Raw genomic sequence first — 24,127 nt, 5'->3', positions numbered from 1 at the left:
ACAAACTTCCTCACACCATAACGTTTATCTATCTATCTATCTATCTATTGCCAGACGCCTCAATCCCGTTTGGGGTGGCCACAAACAAATCGCCTCCAAGTCGCCCTGTCTACCGTCATTTCACTGCCCTGCTCCCAACTCACACCCCCCTCTCTCATATACCTCTCCACCCCATCCCTCCATCTCATCCTCAGTCTCCCCCTCCCTCTTCTCCCCTCCACCTCACTCACATACACTCTCTTCGTCAGTCTTTCACCCTCCATCCTCTCCACATGGCCAAACCACCTCAGTGTGTTCCTCATAACGCTTCCTATCACATCCACATCCACACCACAACACTCCTTTATATCCTCATTCGTCAGCCTGTCTCTCCATGCGACTCCACAGGCTCCTCTTAAATAACTCATTTCCACTGCTCTCACTCTTGACTTGTGTCCTTCCAACAACGTCCAAGCTTCACTTCCATATGTTAGAGCTGGTATCACAATACTGTCAAGTAGTAACTTTTTCACTTCCATGCTCACTTCCCTGTTTCTTATCACTGCTTTCAAAGAACCAGCAACCTTTCTTCCCTGCTGTACCCTTTCAAGCACTTCACCCTCCAAACCTCCATCCTTACTCATCACACTACCCAAGTACTTAAACGTACTCACATTTTCCAATTCCTCACCATCCAACCTCATTGTACATTCACTGACTTCACCTCTCTCAAAGACCATCACTTTACTCTTCCCTACATTCACCTTTAGATTCCGTTTCTTACACACTCTCCTAAACTCATCCACCAAGCCTTGCAGCTCCCCTTCATCTTCACTCAACAACACAGTAGCATCTGCAAACTACAGGGAGTTTCCAAACACTATCCTCTCTCACCAGGGCCAGGAGTAGACTGTAGCACCAGTCGAGCAGGGCAGTACTCTCGAGGTGGATGGAAAGCTGATGACAGGGAGTGCTGGAGCTCCCGTTTCATCAGCCCTCAGGACTAGTTCCTGACCATCCCCCTTCGCTGAACTTTTTCAGTGTCTCAGTTACACAGAGAGTAGGTCAGCATGCTCTCCAGTACAAATTTCTCTAACTATCTTCACCAAACTACATGCACAGTACACACTACACTTCCTATTCAAAATTCACCAAAAATGGCGTCGATTCACCAAGCCTCGGAGTCCCCAGGGGGGGGGGGGGACATAAATGCTCCCGCCATCTGCCCCTCTCCCGGTGACGACTCGAGGTGCCTGGAACCACTGTCTGACTCTCATCTTCTTCATTTCTGCAACATTCGCAGCCTTTCATCTAACTTTCGCTCTGTTGAGCACCACCTCTCCTCCTCTAAACCTCACCTTCTTTTTCTAACGGAGACTCAGCTGTCTGAGGCAACTGACAGCAAACCCTTTTCTGTATCCTCCTACTTTCTCTATACTCATTTCAAAGCCAAAGGTGGCTGTTGTGTAAACATACGCAACAACTTATCTTGCTCTCGTGTTCCTGAACTTGATTCTTCTGAATTCTCCACACACTGGCTTCAGCTTTCCTGTCATTCTCTGACTAAATATATCTGTGCTGTTTACTTATCCACTAATTCTACTGACTATCAAAATTCTTCGACTATCTTACTTCTACGATGGAACACATTCTGTCCATTTCTCCTTTCTCTGAAATCTCCATTCTTGGAGATTTCAATGTTCACCACCACCTTTGGCTCTCCTCTCCTTTCACGGATCCACCTGGTGAACAAGCCTACATCTTTTCTATCCTTAATGACCTAGAGCAGCTTGTACAGCACCCTACCCGTATCCCTGACCGCCTTGGAGAGAGCTCCAACATACTTGACCTCTTCCTCACAACTAAACCTTCTGCTTACTCTGTTAATCTTTTCTCTCCGTTGGGCTCCTCCGATCACAACCTTATTACCTTAACCTGTCCTATCACTCCGGTATGGCCTGTGGACTCTCCAGGGAAACGTCGTCTGTGGCATTTTGGAGCCGCGGACTGGGAGGCCCTCAGGCAGTACTTCTTTGATTTTCCCTGGAATGATTATTGCTTCCATGGCTGTGAGCCATCTGAATGTGCCTTGCGCATTACGGAGGTTATTCTCTCAGGCATGGAAGCATACATTCCTTTCTCATATCCTTTGACTAACGCAAGAAAGCCTTGGTTTAATCACGCTTGTTCTAATGCTGTCCGCAACAAGGAGAAGGCCTACAAATACCAGAGCCAACCCACCCCTGAATCACATCATCTTTACGTTTCTGCCCGGAATCGTGCTAAATCTGTTCCTCGCTCTACTAAAAATAATTTCATCCATACTAAATGCTCTCAACTCTCCAACTCGAATTCTTCCCGCTCCTTCTGGCACCTTGCCAAAAATCTTTCTAACAACTTTACCTCATCATCCTTCCCTCCTCTTTTCTACTCTGATGGTTCTGTAGCTATTTCTTCTACTGATAAAGCAGATCTCTTCGCACAGACTTTCTCCTCCAATTCCACCTTAGACGATTCCTGTGCTGTTCCTCCATCACTTCCCCCCCTCTGACTTCCTCATGGCTGACAGTAAAATTTATTCAGTTGATGTATTTTCTGCCATCACTGGCCTCAGTACTAACAAGGCATATGGGCCTGATGGGGTCCCTCCTGTTGTTCTCAAGAACTGTGCTTCTGTGCTTACACTCTGCCTAGGCAAACTCTTTCGCCTTTGTCTGTCAATTTGTACCTTTCCTTCTTGCTGGAAGTTTGCTCTCATTCAGCCAGTCCCAAAGAAGGGTGACCACTCCCAACCCTCGAACTATCGTCCAATTGCTTTAACGTCCTGTATTTCAAAAGTTTTTGAGTCAATTCTTAATAGAAAAATTTTAAGGCATCTTTCCTATCACAACCTGCTTTCCGATCGTCAGTATGGGTTCCGTCAGGGACGCTCCACTGGCGATCTTCTCACCTACCTTGCAGACTCCTGGTCATCCTCCTTTCGGGACTTTGGCGAAAGCTTTGCCATTGCACTTGACATCTCAAAGGCTTTCGATCGAGTCTGGCATAAATCTTTAATTTCCAAACTGCCCTCCTACGGTTTCTATCCTTCTATCTGTGCCTTCATCGCTAGCTTCCTTTCTGGTCGTTCTATAGCCGCTGTTGTAGACGGCCATCGTTCTTCTCCTAGATCTATCAACAGTGGTGTTCCTCAGGGCTCTGTCCTATCACCAACTCTCTTCCTTTTATTCATCAATGATCTTCTAAGCTGTACATCTAACCCTAACCACTCATACGCTGATAACTCCACCCTTCACCTTTCCATTCGGTTCCCGCAACGCCCATCTCAACAGTTACTTCTAGAAACAAGGGATGAGGCTATGGCACACCTAATGTCTGACTTGGCTCATATCTCTGACTGGGGTAAAAATAATATGGTTGTCTTTAATGCATCTAAGACTCAGTTCTTACACCTATCAACCCGACAAAATCTGCCACAGGTATACCCACTAATGTTTAATAATATTCAGCTTAATCCTGCATCATCCTTGAACATGCTTGGGGTTTCATTTACTCGGGACTTATCTTGGAAAGATCATATTACATCTCTTGTAAAATCTGCTTCCAAGAGATTGGGTGTGCTAAGCCGACTCCGCTCTTTCTTTACCCCTGCACAATTGTTGACTCTATACAGGGGTTTTATCTGCCCCTGTGTGGAGTACAACTCTCATGTGTGGGGAGGCTCCCCACATACAGCTCTTCTCAATAGGGTGGAGTCAAAGGCTTTTCGTCTCTTTAACTCTCCTCCTCTTACTGACTCCCTTCAACCTCTGTCTCTTCGCCACACTGTTGCATCTTTAAATCTTTTCTATCGCTACTTTAATGGTCACTGCTCCTCTGAACTGTCTGCTTGCATTCCTCCACCTCTACAACGGGCGCGTAGCACCCGTCTGGCAGCAAACTCTCATCCCTTTTCTGTCCAACTCTCTAATGCAAGAGTTAACCGTTACTCCCAGTCTTTCATTTATGCAACAGGTCAGCTCTGGAACTGTCTCCCTTTGTCTGTATTTCCTGCTGCCTATGATCTCCAGTCTTTGAAATGCAGTGTGTCCAGGCATCTCAAAATGATCGGATCTTGAATTTGGCTCTCTATTGTATATTGTTTTTCTCTTGGAGGGAACTGTTACTGCGGGCTCATGGCCTTTGGTTCCTTCTTCCTTGCAAAAAATAAAAAATAAAAAATAATAAAAAAAAATAAAAACTCCAAAATCCACTACCCTACCTTGTACCTCTTTTATTATCCCATCCATGTACAGATTGAACAACCATGGAGACATGACACATCCCTGTTTCAACCCAACTTTCAAAGAGAAAAATTGACTTAGTTCACCATCCACACGCACTGCAGCCTTCGCACCATCGTACATACTTTTCACAGCATTCAACAACTTCCCATCTACTCCATATATTCTTAACACTTTCCACAATCCTTGTCTATCCACCCTGTCATATGCTTTCTCCAGATCCATGAAAGCCGCATACAACTTCTTTCCTTTCTCTAGAAACTATTCCACTAAAGATCTAAGAATGAATATCTGATCTACACAACCTCTTTCCTTCCTAAAGCCTCCCTGTTCTTCTCCAACTAATTTCTCTGTTCTTTCTCTAACTCTGTCAATAAGTATCCTACCATACACTTTTCCTATTATACTAAGAAGACAAATGCCCCTATGATTACTACAATTCTTTTTCCCCTTTTCCTTTGTACAAGGGAATCATTATACCTGACTTCCAATCCTCCGGGACTCTACCTTCCTCCCAGGCCAATCTGCACATCTTCCACATCCATTCTACTACTATCTCTCCCCCATGCTTCAGCATTTCACCACACACTCCATCAATTCCTGGGGCTTTCCCCGATTTAACTTTCTTCATTGCTTCCACAACTTCTATCCTACTGATTTCTTCCTGTCTTCTCACCTCTCTCCTTCTCCCAGCCTTTCCCCAGCCACTTATACTCGCATTACTTCCATCCTCTATGTTCAACAATTCCTTGAAGTGATCTCTCCATCTGGTCACTTTTTCTCCCTTCTCCAATAGTAATCTTCCATTTTTATCTTTCACTCCCCTGCTAACTTCACGTCCACCCTGTCTTACTCTTTTCACCTCTTTCCAGAACATTTTCTTACAGTCCCTCCACTTTACACTCAAATTCCTTCCAAATTCCTCATCCACTCTCTTCTTACTCTGCCTTACTAATCTTTTCACCTCTCTCTTTCTTTCTACATATAACTCTCTTTTCCGCCTCTCAACTTCTTCCACGCCCCTATTTCTCATCCATTCATTGTATGCTTTCTTCTTTTGTGCCACAGCCTGTCTCACCTCTTCAGTCCACCACGCTGTTCCTTGCACCCCCCTTCGTCTTCTCTTCACCCCACACACCACATCACATGCTGCACATATTTCTTCTGTAAATATCCTACACACACCTTCTACTTCTCCCATCTGCTCCAATTCATATTTGCCCAATCATTCCTCCACTTCTCTCTTATACTCTGCCTTTTTCTCATCCTCTTGTACTCTTTCCACTCTCCTTGCAACTACTCCTTCCTCTCGTCTTTCCCTTCTTCTATTCCTCCATCTTACTTGGATCCTAATATCGTTTATGAATGACATATTTTTAATTGGACTCATATCATCACCCTTGGACCCGTAAGACTGCACAATTATCTTTTTTTATCCCACCCCGTGGTGTGCAAATTTTTTTTCTTCTTTTTTTATACTTTTTGCTTATTATAAAATTGAAGATAAACATCCAGAGTATCATTTGGTAAAAAAAAAAAAAAAAAAACTCTCTCTCTCTGTCTTTGCATAGCGCCATGCGCAAGTTTGCGTAGGGGTGGAGTAGTGAAAAAATGATTTTTAACAAATTTTTTTAAAATTATAAACTTGAAAAAAAACATCCAGTTAAAAAAAAAAAAAAAAAAAAAAAAAAAAAATCTTTTCGTCTTTGCATAGTGCCATGCATAAGTTTGGATAGGTATGGATAGTTAGCAGTGATCCACAGCCACTGGAAGGTTAGCACAGCCTGAGCTGTGGCTCACAACGCGACACTTCCCAGCCTGAGCTGTGGCTGGCAATCCATGGGTTAAGTGCCAATATAGTGCAATGACGAATTGATGAGATGGCTGATGATATGGAAAAAATTTTGACATCTGAGCTTCAACAGTCCAAGTTTTCTCTCTAACTTGATGAGTCAACTTTGGGCAGTTCAAATATTCTTATGGCCTATGTGAGATATTACAGTCCATGTCAAAAGCGCATTGTTGACAAATTTTCCTTTGCCAAGTATCTTAAAGCTGATGCAAAAGGTGAAACAATTTTTTGGTGTTTAGAGGAGTAGTTGCAGAAGCAAGTATACCTTTCAGCAATATTACTGCAGTGGCTACTAATAGTGCACCAGCAATGGTTAGCCTCTACAGAGGATTTGCCATTTTACTCAGTGAAAATGGACCTGCCATGAGTACTGTTCATTGTGTATTACAATGACACCATCTTGTATACAAGAAACTTAACAGTGAACTGCATGATGCCTTGAAAGTGTATCAGAACAATTAATAAAATCAAAGCACATCCACTCAACTCATGATTGTTTGCAATGTTATGTAAAAGGAAGAAATTCTGAACCAATTACTTTTGCACACTGAGGTAAGGTGGCTGTCAAGGGATAGTAGCTTGCAAAGACTTTTAGACTTATACAGCTCAACTGTGCAGTTTCTAACAGATGTAAACTCATCTCTATGTGAAGAGTTAAAAAGTGTAAGAATTCTCTGTTCTATTTAGCAGACCTATATTCAAAAATATATGAAGTACAGAAAAATCTGCAGGGTAAAGATGTTATGATTATTCAGGCCAGGAAAACTCTATTAGGTTTCCAAGCCAAAATAGGCCTATTCAGAGCTTCAAGCATGTAGAAATTTTCAGTATTTTTCACACTTGTGGCAACTTGATGAAAATGAAAACATTTCAGATAGCGACCTGGAGATATACACAACACACCTTGAGAAATTAAGGTAGGACTTTAAAATACTGTTTGAGGAGAAAATGCACATGCCTGCCCTTTCCTTTCTTCCTTCCTCCTTTCCCTCCTTCCTCTTAAGTCAATCTTTCCTCTTCCTTCTGTCCACTGGTGATTTTATACTGAGTGACAAAACAAATGATTTCCCATACACCAGAAAACCATTTACTATGTTGGGTGGTAACCATTTAACCAAACTATGATGCCTGGTGGTGTGGTGGGTAATTAAGGACCTCCAACCACATTAAGCCAGTGTCAGTTCATTCCAAGGGGTGGTTGGGGTTTATTGCTCATGTAATGCCAGTCAGGGATGAGTAGGGCTGGTTGTTTTTGTCTTAAACGTCAGGACAAACTTGCCTAGCCCCGGACTCTAAGCTCCTCATGGGGCAACACAGGTTTAGATGATGTATGTATGTATGTTTGTGTGTATAATTATTACTATGATGTATGTATGTATGTTTGTGTGTATAATTATTACTATTATTATTATCATTATTAACTATCAGATACGTTTATGTGAGGCTACAGAATGTGGTCAAAGTTTTTTGGCGTGTCAGATAGAGCCAGGATTCCGTGGGCTTGAATGATGAGTGAATGCAAGTGTGGCCCATTGGATTGGGCAAACTTGGGCTATCTGGATGCTGCTACTCCTCATCCTGCCCTAGGGTGGAAAAGAAGGTCCAGATGATGATGATGATGATGATGATGATTATCATTATTATCAATATTATTATTATCATCATCATTTGTAATACTATTAGTTAATTAAAGTACTGTAGTATTTATTAAACTACTTTCATATGATAAACGCTTGGGAGTCAATGAGCCATCTGAAACTGAAGGAGGGGGTCAATAAGCTGAAGATTTGGGGGACCCTTGTGCTACAGCATCCCCTCTAACTCTGGAATACCAAGTCTAGCATTACAGATCTGGCCTCTGGTCCCATGAGCAAGCAATTCTCAACTTATGGGCCTTTATCAAATCCAGATGGAAAGAACTATTGCTATTTTTAGGTCCCGAGCCATGGGGACCTATACAGTGCTCGTCAGAAGTATCGAGCGCCCTGCGTCCCTCCTACGAAACAAACTTTTCAACATTGAAAAAACATATAAATAATGCATTTTATTTACCTTTAGTGCTTTGTAGGGTATCCTTTACGCTTCTTCACGGACCTGAGACGTCTTGGAAGTGAAAGGGCGAGGTTCCTGAGGTGCTGGAGGGGTATATTGTCTCAGGAGTCACGAATGGCGGCTTCCAGCTTAGGCAGAGAGCTCACGTCCTTCCCTTGGAGATTCTTCTTTACGAGGTACCAGAGGTTTTCAATCGGGTTGAGATCTGGGCTATTTCCTGGCCAGTCTTTCATGAATGATACCTCGCAGTCACGAAGCCAATTGGTGACTGATCTGGCCTTATGAGCAGGTGCACCGTCCTGCTGAAACACTCGTGCACCTGTTAGCTCAAATGGCTCAGGTAAATGATCACACAGAAGCTCCAGATAAACATCCTGATTCACTCGACAGTTTTTGGGAAGCACAACGAGCTTCCCCAAACCCTTACCAGAAAAACAACCCCATACCATGAGTGGATCAGGATGTTTAACTGTGCTTTCAACATACCGTGGGTCAAGTGGGTCACTACCTTTGTGCTGGTACACAGGTGCTCCTCTGTTACAGGTTACACTAAACGTTGCCTCATCAGACCACAACACTGACAACCATTGCTCCTCACCCCAATTAAGGTATTTGTTAGCAAAGGCAAGCCTACGAAGTCGCTGGTTGCTAGAGAGAAGAGGCTTTCTCACAGGCCTGTGACTTGTGCAACCAAGTTCATGGACCCTTCGAGACATTGTGCACACAGGAACCTCACCAAACACTTCCGGGTTGCTCCTCTTTATTTTCCTTGCACTCACACGAGGATTAGACTCCACTGCACGTTTTAAAACATTAACAGACCTCGGGGAAGTTTTCCTAGGCCTACCAGACTGCGGTTTCTTTGTGGGAACGTCATCACTCTTTTCCACTGGAAACCGCGCGCACCACATACGCACTGTCGATCGAGCCAAGCCAACCAATTCACTAATTTCCTTCGTTTGGAGGCCTGCCCCCTTTAGAGCAATGATCTGGGATACGATTTCACTCGATAGTTCACGGGTAGGTGCCATAACAAAGTGGCGAAAACCAAAACACTGCGGGACATTTGGTAAAAAAATGGCACAAAAAGAGAGGGAGACATGGCGGAGTTCCTCTCTCTCAGGCAGCCTGTAGGCAACTGAGGCGGGAACCAACCAGCGCGTGGGAAGGCCTCAGGGTACCGTGACGTCATGCTAGCACCGCAAACTTGTGGCTCAATTTTTACTACCAAAAACAGGTGATTCTTTTTTGGCCGTAAGTATTGCACACCCAGCCATAGGCGCTCGATACTTCTGACAAGCACTGTACATTACTTGAAGCTTTTTCTGTCAGTGCCAGAAACTGCAATGAAGTTGCCCATGACCAAATGTATCCAACATGGGGTCCTGTTCCAAACCGAGTCAAAATGAGAGTAGAACAATTCTTTATCCTCAAGATCACTCACCTCAGTTTGAGAATACACTGTAATAAGAGATAATGCCCATGTATACTTTAACTTCATGATCATTCTGCACTCATCAACCTGAGTAACCTAGTCGACAGAAGAGGCAATGGGGCAGAAACTGCTTCAGTAATACTACTAAAATGGACAGAGCTGAACACAGCCAGAACAGTAGTATGCATTCTCATCGCTGGTGATCTTGCCATGGCTGGTAAGCTTTACCTCAGAAAGTGCCCTCAATGCTGATCCCTGGTAGCCCCAGCTCTGACAACAAAAGCAGTCAGTTCTCTTCCAAGAGGTTTCGAACATTCTAAGTCCCAACCCAAAGTGCCATACATACACTGAACCCACATGTGGAGCTTTGGGTTGGTGTGTCATCTGTGCCACCATAGTGTCGATTAAAAACATGACGGGGGCTAGGAAGTCTTTACCCCTACTTCCAGTTATTGAGGCTTTCTGGTTATGTAAGTTTCAACCAGCCCAACAGCCTTCATAATTAGTGCCAGTCTAACAAGGCTTTCATATGAGGAGAACCCAGCTGTGCCAGCACATAAAGAGGAACCCCCAGCAAGACCTAGATTACGGTCAACTGAGACGAACTGGCTCTCTTTCCCCTTTGCCTTTTTGAATTTCAAGGCAGTGAAATTTTTTGCATGGACAGGATGCAAACCATTCCCCAACATCCCAAGTCAAAAGGAGGAGGGCACCACCAGCATAAGGGCAGGGGCATTATACATGCTGTTAATGTTGGCAACATACTAACCTACATACACTATAATCCACACAAATACATCCAAGGAAAAGACAAAGAATTCTTCACAACCAGTTGCTACTTCCTGTTAAGATGCCAATGAACAAAACCTTCCCTCATCTGTGTCCAATTCCACACTTACCTTTGGCAGAGAGGTTGGTGTGCACCAAACCAAAACTGAGTGTTACAGCAGACCCTCAGGATACACACAATCACCATGCAAGAAATCTACTTTCATGGTTGAAAAAAGCATCTCTTGCATGGTGCTCAAGAAAATGATCCCTGATGAATGAAACTGCCTGCATGACAAGTTTCTCCCACTTTTAATTTCTTTTAATTCATTATCTAATCCAGTCCTGCCCCATCAGAAGCATAGGAGCCCAGGGCCAGGCAAGTTGGTCCTGACAATGAAGATGAGAGTGACCAGCCTCACTCATCCCTGAGTGGCATTATGTGAGCAATATACCCCAACCACCCGTTGGATACAAACCTGAACTGGCTCAATCTGTGAGCAGTGCCTTAATTACCCATTAAACCACCAGGTGCCATAATTTGGTTATATGGTTACCACCCAGCTTAGTAAATGGTTTCCTGGTGTACAGGAAACCATTTGGCTCATCACTCAGTGTAGAGTCACCCGTAAACAGAAGAAAGAGGAAAGAATGAAAGCTAGCAAAAAGATGAAAGAAAGAAGGAAGGACGAGAGGAAAGGGCAGGCACCAAGGAGCACCACTACACTGAGGGAGTGGATGGTGAGTGTCCCGACCTACCACTCATTAAACCTTTTAAATATCTATCTATCTACCTATTGCCAGACACCTTCATCGCGTACGGGGTGGCCACAAACAAATCGCCTCCATGTTGCCCTGTCCCCTGCCATTTCACTGCCTTACTCCCAACTCACACCCCCCTCTCTCATATACCTCTCCACTCCATCCCTCCATTTTATCCTTGGCCTCCCCCTCCCTCTCCTCCCTTCCACCTCACTCACACTCTACTCGTCAGTCTCTCACTCTCCATCCTCTCCACATGGCCAAACCACCTCAGTGTGTTCCTCCTAACACCACAACGTTTCTTTATATCCTTATTTGTCAGCCTGTCTCTCCATGTGACTCCACAGGCTCCTCTTAAATAACTCATTTCCACTGCTCTCACTCTTGACATGTGTCCCTCCAACAACGTCCAAGCTTCACTTCCATACGTTAGAGTTGGTATCACAATACTGTCATGTAGTAACTTTTTCACTTCCATGCTCACTTCCTTGTTTCTTATCACTGCTTTCATGGAACCAGCAACCTTTCTTCCTTGTTGTACCCTTTCAAGCATTTTACCCTCCAAACTTCCATCCTTACTCATCACACTACCCAAGTTAAACACACTCACATTTTCCATTTTCTCACAATCCAACCTCACTGTACATTCGCTGACTTCACCTCTCTCAAAGACCACCACTTTACTCTTCCCTACATTCACCTTTAGATTCCATTTCTTACACATTCTCCCAAACTCATCCACTATGCCTTGCAGCTCCCCTTCGTCTTCACTCAACAACACAGTATCATCTGCAAACAACAGTACAGGGAGTTTCCAAAGATTCCTCTCTCTCACTAGGGCCACTCCAACATCCATTGCCCTACCTTGTACCTCTTTTATTACCCTATCCATGTACAGACTCAACAACCATGGAGACATGACACATCCCTGTTTCAACCCAGCCTTTAAAGAGAAAAATTCACTCAGTTCACCATCCACACAAACTGCAGCCTTAGCACCATCATACATACTCTTCACACAACAACTTTCCATCTACTCCACATATTCTTAATACTTTCCACAATCCTTGTCTATCCACCCTCTCATATGCTTTCTCCAAATCCATGAAGGCCACATACAACTTCTTTCCCTTCTCTAGAAACTTTTCCACTAAATATCTAAGAATGAATATCTGATCTACACAATCTCTTTCCTTCCTAAGGCCTCCCTGTTCTACTCCAACTAATTCCTCTGTTATTTCCCAAACTCTGTCAATAAATACCTTACCATACACTTTTCCTATTACACTAAGAAGACAAATGCCCCTATGATTACCACACACTTCTTTTTCCCCTTTTCCTTTGTACAAGGGAATAATTATATCTGACTTCCAATCCTCCGGGACTCCACCTTCCTCCCAGGCCAATCTGCACATCTTCCACATCCATTCTACCACTATCTCTCCCCCATGCTTCAGCATTTCACCACACACTCCATCAATTCCTGAGGCTTTCCCCAATTTGATTTTCTTCATTGCTTCCACAACTTCAATCCTACTGATTTCCTCAAGTCTTCTCACCTCCCTCCTTCTCCCAGCCATTCCCCAGCCACTTATACTCACATTACTTCCATTCTCTAGGTTCAGCAATTCCTTAGTGTTCTCTCCATCTGCTCACTCTTTCTTCCTTCTCCATTAGTAATCTACCATTTTTATCTTTCACTCCCCTACTAACTTCACTACCACCCTGTTTTACTCTCTTCACCTCTTTCCAGAACATTTTCTTACAGTCCCTCCACTTTACACTCAAATTCCCTCCAAATTCCTCATCCACTCTCTTCTTACTCTCTCTTACTAATCTTTTCACCTCTCTCTTGCTTTCTACATATAACTCTCTCTTCCACCTCTCGACTTCTTCCATGCCCGTATTTCTCATCCATTCATTGTATGCTTTCTTCTTTTGTGCCACAGCCTGTCTCACCTCTTCATTCCACCATGCTGTTCATTGCACCCTCTTCCATCTTCTCTTCACCCCACACACCACATCACATGCTGCACATATTTCTTCTGTTAATATCTTGCACACACCTTCCACGTCCCCAGTCTGCTCCAATTCATATTTACCCAATCGTTCCTCCACTTCTCTCTTTTATTCTGCCTTTTCTCATCCATTTGTAACCTTTTCATTCTCCTTGCAACTGCTCCTTCCTCCCATCCTTCCCTTCTTCTGTTTCTCCATCTTACTTGGATCTTGATTCTGGCCACCACCAAGTAATGGTCAGAAAGCCCATTCCCCCAACCTCCAGAAGCTCTTGCATCCATTACACATCTTCGCATCCTTTCATCCACACACACATAATCAATCATTGCCTTCCTTTCATTCAGTTCACCACCCACCCTTCTCATCACTCACCATGTATACCTGTGGATCATTTTGTGCCTGAAGAGGGTATTAGCTATCAACAACCCCCTCCCAGCACAAATGTCCAGTAACACACTGCCATTCTCATATATCTCAGCAAGCACACCCTTCTCACTAACTGTTCCATCCACCTTCACATTCCCTACTTTACCAATCATATCACCAATCAAAAACACTCTCTCATTCCTTCCAAACTTTTCCATGCACATTTCCACATTTGTCTAGAACTCTTCTCTCACTCTGCTTGCACAATCTTGCATTGGCGCATACACGCACACAATCGCCCACATTTGTAATACGACTTTCAATCTTACCCACACAATCGGCTTTAAAAGTACATTATACAGTAAACTACGCCACTACATAGCATATCTGTAATTCAGCTGAGACATTGGGGGCTTTTAGCAGTAGACAAGTTGAGGTCTATCATTATGATTTTTTCCCCTAGATTTTTAAATTAATCTAACAATGTCACTGTTTTATGGCTGCTTTACAATAATACAGTTGGCTGTGTCCTAGGAAGAATATCTGTAGTCAAGACTGGGGTCACAGGTTTTTAGTAGGCAAGTCAGCATTAGGCCTGAGCTGATTAGCACATTACATTTTTGTAATGGGCTAGGGATCTCCACTTGTTCTGGCTCCACTTACATGGTACCCCAGGTTAATACCTTACTCACATATCCAGATGGTTTACTGCGCCATACAAGAACCATTACCATGGAATCCTTTGTAAGCTACACATTTCACCAATGAAGCTTACCACACTGACAATTCGTTTCAAAAAGATACAAAATATGAATTGTGAAAAAAAAAAAAAAAATGTATGTTGTACTTTACCCACTTATGCTTGGCCTAAAAAAAAGTTCTCTCTCCCTTCTGAATGCTAAGTTGTAACAAGAGACTAACGACTGAATATGGTGCTAGTCATGAAGATGTGATATGGAAATGTGGTAGAGCAGTAGTACTGGCTTAATTGGCCAGTGCCTATGGGTAATAAGTGGCAAACCAACAAAAATGTTTACCAAGTTCACTTTCAATCTGATGATGCATTTTTCACTTCATTCTCCCAACCGATAATTTCATTCATCTCAGGATAGCCTTTTGAAAGGAAGGGATTAAATTACAGCTTTCATGAACCCTTTGTGTACTACATATCCTTACTTGGTAAAAATAAAACTCTGGTGGTGTACTGATTAAAATGAAAAATACATCATGGGACTGTAGGGGCTGAGGTAGATCAAGCAAAGTGATAGTAAAGGGTTGAGTTGGCTCACCTGTGGGTCATCAATATTGGCAGGTGCATCAATGATGTGCTTAAGGTTGTAAGTCTCGGTGTCCTCATTAGACACAACGTCAGCCTGGTGGAGTGTCTTCAATGCCTCCTGATGACGGCGGCCACGCAGGTGGCTCAGCAGGTATACCTCACTTGTGATCAGTGAGTTACACAGCGTACACAGCTTCTTTGTCTCATACCTGATACAGTAATTAATACATCACTCCATTATTACTTCACCACCATTTAAAAAAAAAAAAAAAAAAAAAAAAAAATAAAAAAAAATCTATCATCCAATCCTCCACTGCTCTATAGCAAGCATAGGGGTCCTAGACTAGGATACTCAGTCCTCAAATGTAAAGTGAAGATGAATAGTTGCTCATTCTTGAATGGTATTATGTGAACAATAAACCCCATCTATCTTTATGGGTTACATCCTGAAACACCTTAACCCACTAGACTACAAGGCACTCACCTAGCTATGTAGTTACCACTCAACACAGTAAATGGTATCCTGGCCTACAAGAAACCAGTTGGCTTTTCATTAGGCGCAGACTTGCCTGAATACTGCAAGAGTGAATAGAAGGTGAGTGCCCCCTACAGCCAAGGGCAGGGAGTACAACCTGATCCCACCATTCTGACTTCACACCATTCCAACATATCACATACAAAGTAGGATCATAAAGTTTTGGAAATGTGATTCTCTCTTTTCGCCTCCTAGGTTGTGCTGCTGCTGTTGTGAGGCTCATCTGAATGTGAACTGAGTGGACTGTAGGCTGAAACTGCCCTTCTCCAGCAGTCCATCATCTTTCTTTTGAGAGACAGGTTGGGAGCCGTGGGATGTTCGTATAACCAAACAAAGGAGCTGCCTGGTTATACAGTAGAGGTGCCAATGCGTGAAGATATCACTGTCCAGCACCTCCCAGGCAGAGCTGGGCACCGCAAATGAAAATTCACTTCCGCAAACTCAAACCATTACCTTCTGCAACAGCAAATCCACAAACTCAAACTATTGCCTTCCGCAACCACAAATCCGTAAACTCAAACCATTACCTTCTGCAAATACAAATCCACAAACTCAAACCATTATCTTCCGCAACTGCAAGTCTGCAAACTTCTTAAAAGTTGCGGTTCCGCAAATGCAAATACAACCACGAACCATATGTATCCCTTTCAGCACAACAGCTTCAGTGACTTTTTATTCTGGATACCATTAAGAGGATTTTATTAAGTTTAGGATGATATTCTTTGTAATGAAAGGGTTAAAAATCATCTCTAGTTACTCATCCACTACAATTATATCTTTATTTGCTCTATTGTGATTAACAACAAGTGACTATGAAGTTTGGAAATTGTCTATAGTACTGAATGAGATAAATTTATATTTATAGTAAAACTAAAATATATATTTTAAGTATTATTATATTAGTATATTAAACTGTTTTTACTAATAAACAAGAGTAAATCATTCACTACTGAAGATAAATGCATCAAATTATTACACATCACAGCTCACACTTGACAAGTTGACAAACCAGTCCATCTCTATTCCACAGCTCCAACCTCCTCAGTCCTCGGTCACAGTCAGACTCCTCCAACAACTGAGACAACTCGATCTTAAGCAGGTACACAGTGCCCTTCATAAAAACAAACCGCTCAAAGTTCTCAGAGGTCAGGCTGGTTTGCCGGCAGGTTTGCGTTTGCGGAAATACTTCCACAAATTTGCACAAAATTTGTTGCAAATGCAAATCCACAAACAAAATCACACTTCTGCAACTGCGGAATTTGCAGTTTGCAGAAGTGATTGCGGAAGTGCCCAGCTCAGCCCCCAGGTTAAGAACACACACAAGTGACCTCTCTAGTTATCGAATGAAGGAGTGCTGTAAATGCTCAGCACAATATTTGTCGGAACAGCGAGTAAACAAAGAATTCTCTTGTAGATGAGAACTGAATAAACTGTAACAAAAATCCTGAAAAACTTCTATAAATAAAACTTTAAAACATTAGCCATGTGCAAATGGCAAAGCCAGTTCAAGAATGGTTAAGAATCATTTACATATAAAAAAATGCAGATATGGATCTTATGTTCCTTGAACATCAGATCAAAGGCAACAACACGGTACATTATTACACATCTTGGTCTGTTAACACTTAGGCTACAGGTAAGGGAGGCAATGCAAATATATGTCAATAAGATAGACTAAAAAAGAAAAAGTGTTTTAGCACCAATATTTCAACTTCCACAAACTTTTTTTTTCACACTAGCCTCATATTACTGGGTTAATTAAAAGTCACCACTGTAATTAAAGTCTTCGTGAAAATGCAACTTGAAATTTCACCAATTCACAGTCTGACAATGTAACTCTGAAAGCCATACAACTGTTCCAATATTCTGCCTACTTCATTACAGTACTATACACTGATCCCTTGGTCATCGTCATCATCATCATCCAGACCTCCTTTCCCACTCAAGGGCAGGGTGAGGAGTAGTAATGTCCAGACAGCCCAGAATTGCCCAATCCAATAGGCCACGCTTCCATTCACTCATCATTCATGCCCCCGGAATCCTGGCTCTATCGGATATGCCAAAAATATTCACCACGTTCTGTAGCTTCACATAATTGTGTCCGACAGAGTCAATCCAGACGCTGCCACGTTAAAATGGGGTGCCAAAAATCCCTGATCATACACTTCTCCTCACAAAATTCATCCAGCCAGCTCGATCTGTCAGTTCCCTAGCCTCACCAACTTCCAAACCTCTCTTCCTCACACATTCATCCACCATATCTCTCCACCTTCTCTTTGGCCTATCTCACCTCCTCCCTCCATCGAATTCGCTCAGACTTACCTTCTTCACCACTCTATTGTTATCCATTCTCTCCACACGACCATACCATCTCAGTACACTCTCTTCAATTCTGGTGTCCACTGACTTCCTCACTCCACATCTTTCGTGAATCACATTATTTCGTATCCTATCCACCCTCTGTGCTCCACATACATTCCTCAGCAGTCCCATCTCCACTGCTCTTACTCTTGACTTTTCATTTTCATGCCACACCATAGTCTTGCATCCATATGTTAAAGTTGGCACTAACACTCCTTCATGTAAGCCTTGTGCAGCTGCAACACTCAAGCCTCTGTTTCTTATCAAGGCCTTCATTGCACCTGCTGCTTTTCTTCCTTGTGTCACTCTATTTTCAACTTCTTTTGCCATTTTCCTCTCTTTTCTATCACTGTACCCATGTATTTGAACTCTCTCACCAATTCCAGTCTCTCTCCATTCAATGTTACATTGCATTAGGAGTCCCCTTCTCTCTCAATAACCATCACTTTACTCTTTTCTACATTTACTCTCAAGGAACGACACTTACAGACATCAGCAAAACTCTGCACTAGCCTACCAAGTTCTTGTCCGGTACTTGCAATCAGTACTGCATCATCAGCATACAACAAATTTGACATATTCCATCCATCACCATTCATTACCAATGCCATCCCTCTCTCCATTACTCGTGTTTTCACTTCTCTCATCACCCCATCCATAGATACACGGAACAACCACGGGGACATCACACAACCTTGTCGCACACCCACACTGATTGTGAACCATTCACTTAGATGTCCATTAACCCTGACACATGCTTCACTACCATCGTAGAAACTCTCGACGGCACCTAGCAGCTTACCCTCTACACCGAACATGCGCAAAACTTTCCACAATCCTTCTCTGTCCACTTTGTCATATGCTTTTTCCAGATCCATGAATGCCATAAACACCTTATGGTCCTTCTCACAAGCCTTCTCTACTATCTGTCTCACTGCAAATATTTGGTCCACAAATCCTCTGCCACTACTAAAGCCACCCTGTTCATCACTCACTAGGACTTCTGATATCTCTCTTACTTTCTCTATAATAATTCTTCCATATACCTTCCCTACCACACTCAGTAAGCTTATGCCATGATAATTCTTGCACTCACTTCGTTCACCTTTATTTTTGTATAGGGGTACAATCACAGCCTTTTTCCACTCTCCAGGCACAGTTTCACTCATCCATGCCTTCTTACACATCTCCAACAAGCACTTCATGCCATCCTCTCCACTACATTTAAGCATCTCTGCATACACCTCATCAACCCCAGCTGCTTTCCCATTTTTCAGCCGCTTCACAGCACTCTTCACCTGTGCGAGTGTCACGTCTCCTGGCACTGCATTCCTTCTCTGCACACCCCCAAAACCAATCACGTTTACAGCTGCTCTGCACATAATTAGTTCTACACCTGGTGTGTGATAACGAAACTGCGCAATAACAAAAGCACACAACCAATGGGATTTAGCCAAATTGGTACTGGGCACCCCACTTGGAAACCCAAATTTTCCCTTGTACAACAAGTCAGACCCACTAAAAACATTCATACCATTATGGTAAGTATCAGAGACACACACAGGCATGTTAAGTTAATAGAAAATTATGGAAAGGGAACAATACAAAAGAAACACATACAATATAGAGACCTGAGATGGGGCTTGAGGTGAGGGGTTCTGAAGCTAGGGGATGGAGAGTTAGTTGTCTCCACCACTTGGGATTAACTCCTCGAGTAGGGCCTCATCTTTGAATCCCCCAAAGCCATTAGAAACCACAGATTTTACACCCTCGTTATCATCATTATCAGTAGTAGGTTGTGGTGATCAACATCACTCACCTGATGTAGTGCTGCCTACTTCTTCCATCACCTTTCATTTTGTTAGTTTAGTTTTTGAAGGCTCCAACAAGCTTGCATGCATCGGTATTGGTCACCTAATGGCAGCTCTCCATGTTGCTTGATCTCTGGCAGCTTCCCTGTTTAATCTCTTATCCCTGATGTCACACTCAATGACCTCGTTCCAGGTCTTTTTTGCTCTACTTCTTGCTACCCTATCCCCAACATTAATATTTCTCAGTTTCTGCACCCAATTATCATCCCCCATCCTCTCCACATGCCCAAACCATCTCAATATACCCCTCCTCATCACAACACCAATACACTCCAGTCCCATGCTACCTCTCAAAGCTTCCATCACAAACCTAGCCCCCCAAGGCCTCGCATTCAGGGAGGCACTGTACCTCCACCTAGTCATTGCCATTTCTGTATGTCTGAGCCTGGGAATATGCTCTTCCTTTTCTTTCTTCACTTTTATAATTTTTTTTCTGTGTCTGCCCTCCTCACTTACTATTTCTCCCATCTTTCCTGTCACTTTTTATTACTTTTCTTTCCTTTCCAGGTGGCTTTACATTGAGTGACGAGTCTAATGATTTCCTATATTTCAGGAAACCAGTTACAATGCTGGGTAGTAACTAACCAACCCATAAGCATTACAGTACCTACATGTCAACAAGTGGGATGGCGGAGAGTTAGTGCCCCTCCCAGTAAGACAATTAACTCGTGGCTACCCCGTATGGGATTATGGTGTCTGGATATGGATTCACTGATAGATTATCGATAGAAAGCAAGTCAGGTGCTTAATAACGAAGTTATTTATCCCTAAAAAGGCACAATAATGGCAGGAGAGTGGATTTTCAACTAACAGAGATAACAAAAATCTCTGTAACCAAGTGTGTGATAACCAAGGGATCACTGTACTTCACTGGTCTACTGGTCCAATCTGGGTTATTGAAAGGGGTATTACTGTACTTCCTTCCTTCATCATCACACAATTATAATGAAAACAAGGTGGTGATTATCACCTGACAAGCCTAGGTGCATCATCACATCCCCTTGAGTACTTCATAATGGATGACTCCAAAGCACGCTGACGAATCTGTTCAATGTTTTCCTCATGCCGCCTTGCTGACTCTTCCTGCTTCTGCTGGATCTTCTTTACCAATTCTGTCTCTTTGGCTTGCTGTGCCTATTGATAGAAATAACAATTCAATTTCATTACCATGAAAAAGACAAACTGACTCCATGAATGTATCAACAGTCTTGAAATCACCAAGCAAAGGGTGCCCTTTTCACTTGAAATTTTCTTCACCTTAAGATGGGCTCCCTAAGCCTAAAGAGATTTGCTACAGCTGAGATACCAGTTCAGAACAATTCTATGAACACTAGGGGATTATAACATACCTGCTGCAGGGCTGAGAGCCTCTCCTCACGATCCCGTGCCTTCTCCCGAGCTTGCTCCAAAAGTTCCTCCCGACGCTCTGCTTGCTGACGGTCAATGCGCTCACAACGTTGGCGTCGCTTCTCACAAAGCTCTGCCATTCTTGCCTGCAAGCACACCATACCTCTCACTTGTTTGTAAAGCTCTTATTCACTATTAGCAAGCAGCACAGCATCATCTGCATACCTCAGATCTGAGATACTCTGAGATACTCCACCTTTCATCTGTCATTACAATCCTCATCCTCATCAGCACAGAAAGATTTAGGAAGTGGGGAGATGGTATGGGGCACAAGGGCTTAAGAGTAATGCAGATAAAACAAAAGTGATGGTATCTAGGGCTGGTGGCAGTACTGTCAAAGAAGAGGGAGAGTGGCCATATGTGATTTGCCACAAGGGCGTGGGAAGTAATTCCATCTCATGCAGTGTTTGTGATAAGTGGGGGCAGAAGAGATGTAGTGGTATTAGAGGTAGACTATGAGATAATGCTCATTTCATGTGTGTGGTGTGTCGAGGAGAGCATGTGTAGATTGTCAGGCATGACAGGCTTGCTCTTGCTGGTGAGTCTCTTGTGTGTGTGGAAGAGGTTTGTTATTTGGGAGACATGTTATTTGCTGGAGGTGGGGCTGGAGCTCTGTGGCTAGTGTGAGGAGAGGTTGGAAGAAGGAGCTGAGCCTCTGCTGATGCTGAGAGGGCTCTCCCTCTGTGCTAAGGGATCTTTGTATGTGGTGTGTGTTAGGAGTGTATTGCTGTATGGCAGTGGGACCTGGGCCGTAGTGGAGGAGGATATTCGCAGGCTCGAACATACAGAAATGATGATGATTAGGTGCATGTGCAATGTGTCTTTGAGTGCATGGTCTGGGGGGGGGGGCCTAGATTTACAATCGACGAGTTGAGAAGTAGGCTAGGACTGGAGCGTATTGGTATAGTGACGAGGAGAGGTAGACTGAGATGGTCTGGGCATGTGGAGAGGATGGGGGATGATAACTGGCTAGAGAAAGTGAGAAGTGCTAACATTACGGGTAGAGTTGCGAGGGGGAGACCAAAAAAGACATGGAATGAGGTCACTGAATGTGACCTCAAGGATAAGGGACTGAATAGGGAAGCTGCCAGAGATCGAGCAGCATGGAGAGTCGCCATTAAGCGACCAACGCTGATGCATGCAAGCACATTAGGGCCTTTAAAAAATGAAACAATGGATCCCTCGCTCCATAATTCAAGCTTTTACCAGTCTCATAACTCCATCCACATACTCTATTTGCTGCACAGCCATGGGGACATCACACAACCTTGTCTCACTCCAACACTGACACTGTATTAAACCATTCACTTACTGTTAACACCCACTTACCATTATAGAGGCTTCACTGCTATCAAAAATCTCTTAACAGCATTCACCAGCTTTGAAATACAAAACCGTCCTGAATGCCTCTCCATCTACTTTGCTGTATGATATTCTGGATGTAAATATGTTACCAATACCCTGCAGTCCATTCCATATGTTTACTGAATAAAAAGATGGAAGAGCAAATGATGTGCCATACCTGCCTCTCTGCCTCTAAAGCCTTCCTCCTCTCCTGCGCTGCCACCTCCTTGGCTGCCTTCTCCTCCTGCCGCCGAGTACGTTCCTCTGCCATGTCTGCTAGCCGTGACTCATGACTCTGGGGGGATGGGGGAAAGGAATAATACATCATGCTCAGAAAGCCACTCTCTACACTGGATGGTAGCCATATAACCTACAAGTGAATGCCTGCAAGTGTGGATAAAGGCATTCCAGCTAAGTATAAATCCTGGGAATGGTCAAGGTTTCTTGGAAACATGATGCCATCCAGGGGCAAGCAACTAGTCACTTTTGTTTTAAATATCTTGACTAAGCAAACCTGGCCCCAGGTCCATATGTTCCTGATGGAGCAATAAAGAACTGCATGACAGATAAGGCAAATAGACAACGATCAGTTCCCATCCCCTCCTGGTGCAGCATCCAGGTTTTGTCTCTCATTACCTCAGGCCTCTTCCTTCACACTGCCTCCCTCAATGCCATAGGATACCCAAGTAAAACTCTTCACTGACTGTCTGACAATGTGGAACAAACTCAAGAAGAACAATGCCCTTCCGACAAAAAAAAGACAATCAACATCACCTTCACATTTATGCAACTCTGACGTGCCTTTTTTGGTGGTGGTGATGTTCCAATCCATTGCAACAGTTGCAGTATTGTTTCGACACTAGCCATACACCCACATTTCATCATCTATAATGATATTTTTCAGAAAGTTTTCACCAACATTTGATCATTAAAACAGCTCCTGGCTAATTTATACGATTCTCTTTCTGTTCATCTGTCTGCAGACGTGGCATAAATTTTGTGGCAACATGATGCCTACTTCAGAAACTTCATGGACAGTCAGGCAATGATTTTCATGGATCACAGCATGTGCTATCTTAATGTGATTGTTGTCTCTTGGTGTGGAAGGATGTCCAGATTTGGGATCATCTTTGGTGGACGTTCTTCCCAATTTGAACCACTAAAACCACTTGTGACACTGTGCATGGCTCAAACAATCCTCCCCATGAGTCTACTGCAACATTTGAATTCAAAAGTCTCCATAAAACCTTTCCCACTTTGAAACAGAACTTCACGCAAACATATTGCTCTTCAAGATCCTTCATTGTTCAACTTGCAACAAATCACCATGTGCATGAAACACACATTCACTCAAGTGCATATACTGTACCTCGATAACTAAGTGACGTGGCATGATGCGGCAAATTTTAGACTAAAGCTCAAAGTCGCAGCTACAGTGCACTCCCATCATGATCACACAATGCTGACTAGTTGGTGCACTATTTAAAAATCTTGATTTCTTTTTGGATAGACCTTGTATGCTCTAAATATGTTAACAGGCTCAAGTGGTGAAGGGCAGATGCTCACCCCTACTCCACTGGTCCCATTCCATAATACAAAAACCTTCAACTGCCTCTTGGAGTTATCAGCCTTTGCCCAAAAATACAGTATCACATAATTTTCCTTAGAACTGATGCTACAAATAGGGGTAAATTGGAAATTACAATAATGGGTAGCAACTGAATACAAACACACTAAGCCCATGGATGTCTTTCCCATTAGCCATATTCATGTCAATCTCATCACAGTTTTATTCAGCTGACGACTGATTTTTC

At 43.2% G+C, this 24,127-nt stretch overlaps 1 protein-coding gene across 1 annotated transcript in view; it reads right to left on the bottom strand.

The window, feature by feature from the left end:
• Positions 1-24,127, bottom strand: part of ssp3 (SCAPER domain-containing protein short spindle 3) — a 173,908-nt gene that overhangs the window by 95,285 nt on the left and 54,496 nt on the right. Inside the window, exons 5-8 of the mRNA XM_080275255.1 lie at positions 22,492-22,608; positions 20,912-21,055; positions 20,533-20,696; positions 14,806-15,004 (exon numbers count right to left, since the gene is read on the bottom strand). Of these exons, the coding sequence (XP_080131381.1) occupies positions 14,806-15,004; positions 20,533-20,696; positions 20,912-21,055; positions 22,492-22,608 (624 nt within the window). The remainder of the gene's footprint in view (positions 1-14,805; positions 15,005-20,532; positions 20,697-20,911; positions 21,056-22,491; positions 22,609-24,127) is intronic.

The sequence above is a fragment of the Coenobita brevimanus genome, chromosome 61 (assembly GCF_032717465.1).
Source record: "Coenobita brevimanus isolate Jiangsu-jjx chromosome 61, ASM3271746v2, whole genome shotgun sequence".
Taxonomy (NCBI): Eukaryota; Metazoa; Arthropoda; class Malacostraca; order Decapoda; family Coenobitidae; genus Coenobita; species Coenobita brevimanus.
This window is presented reverse-complemented; position numbering and strand designations above follow the sequence as displayed.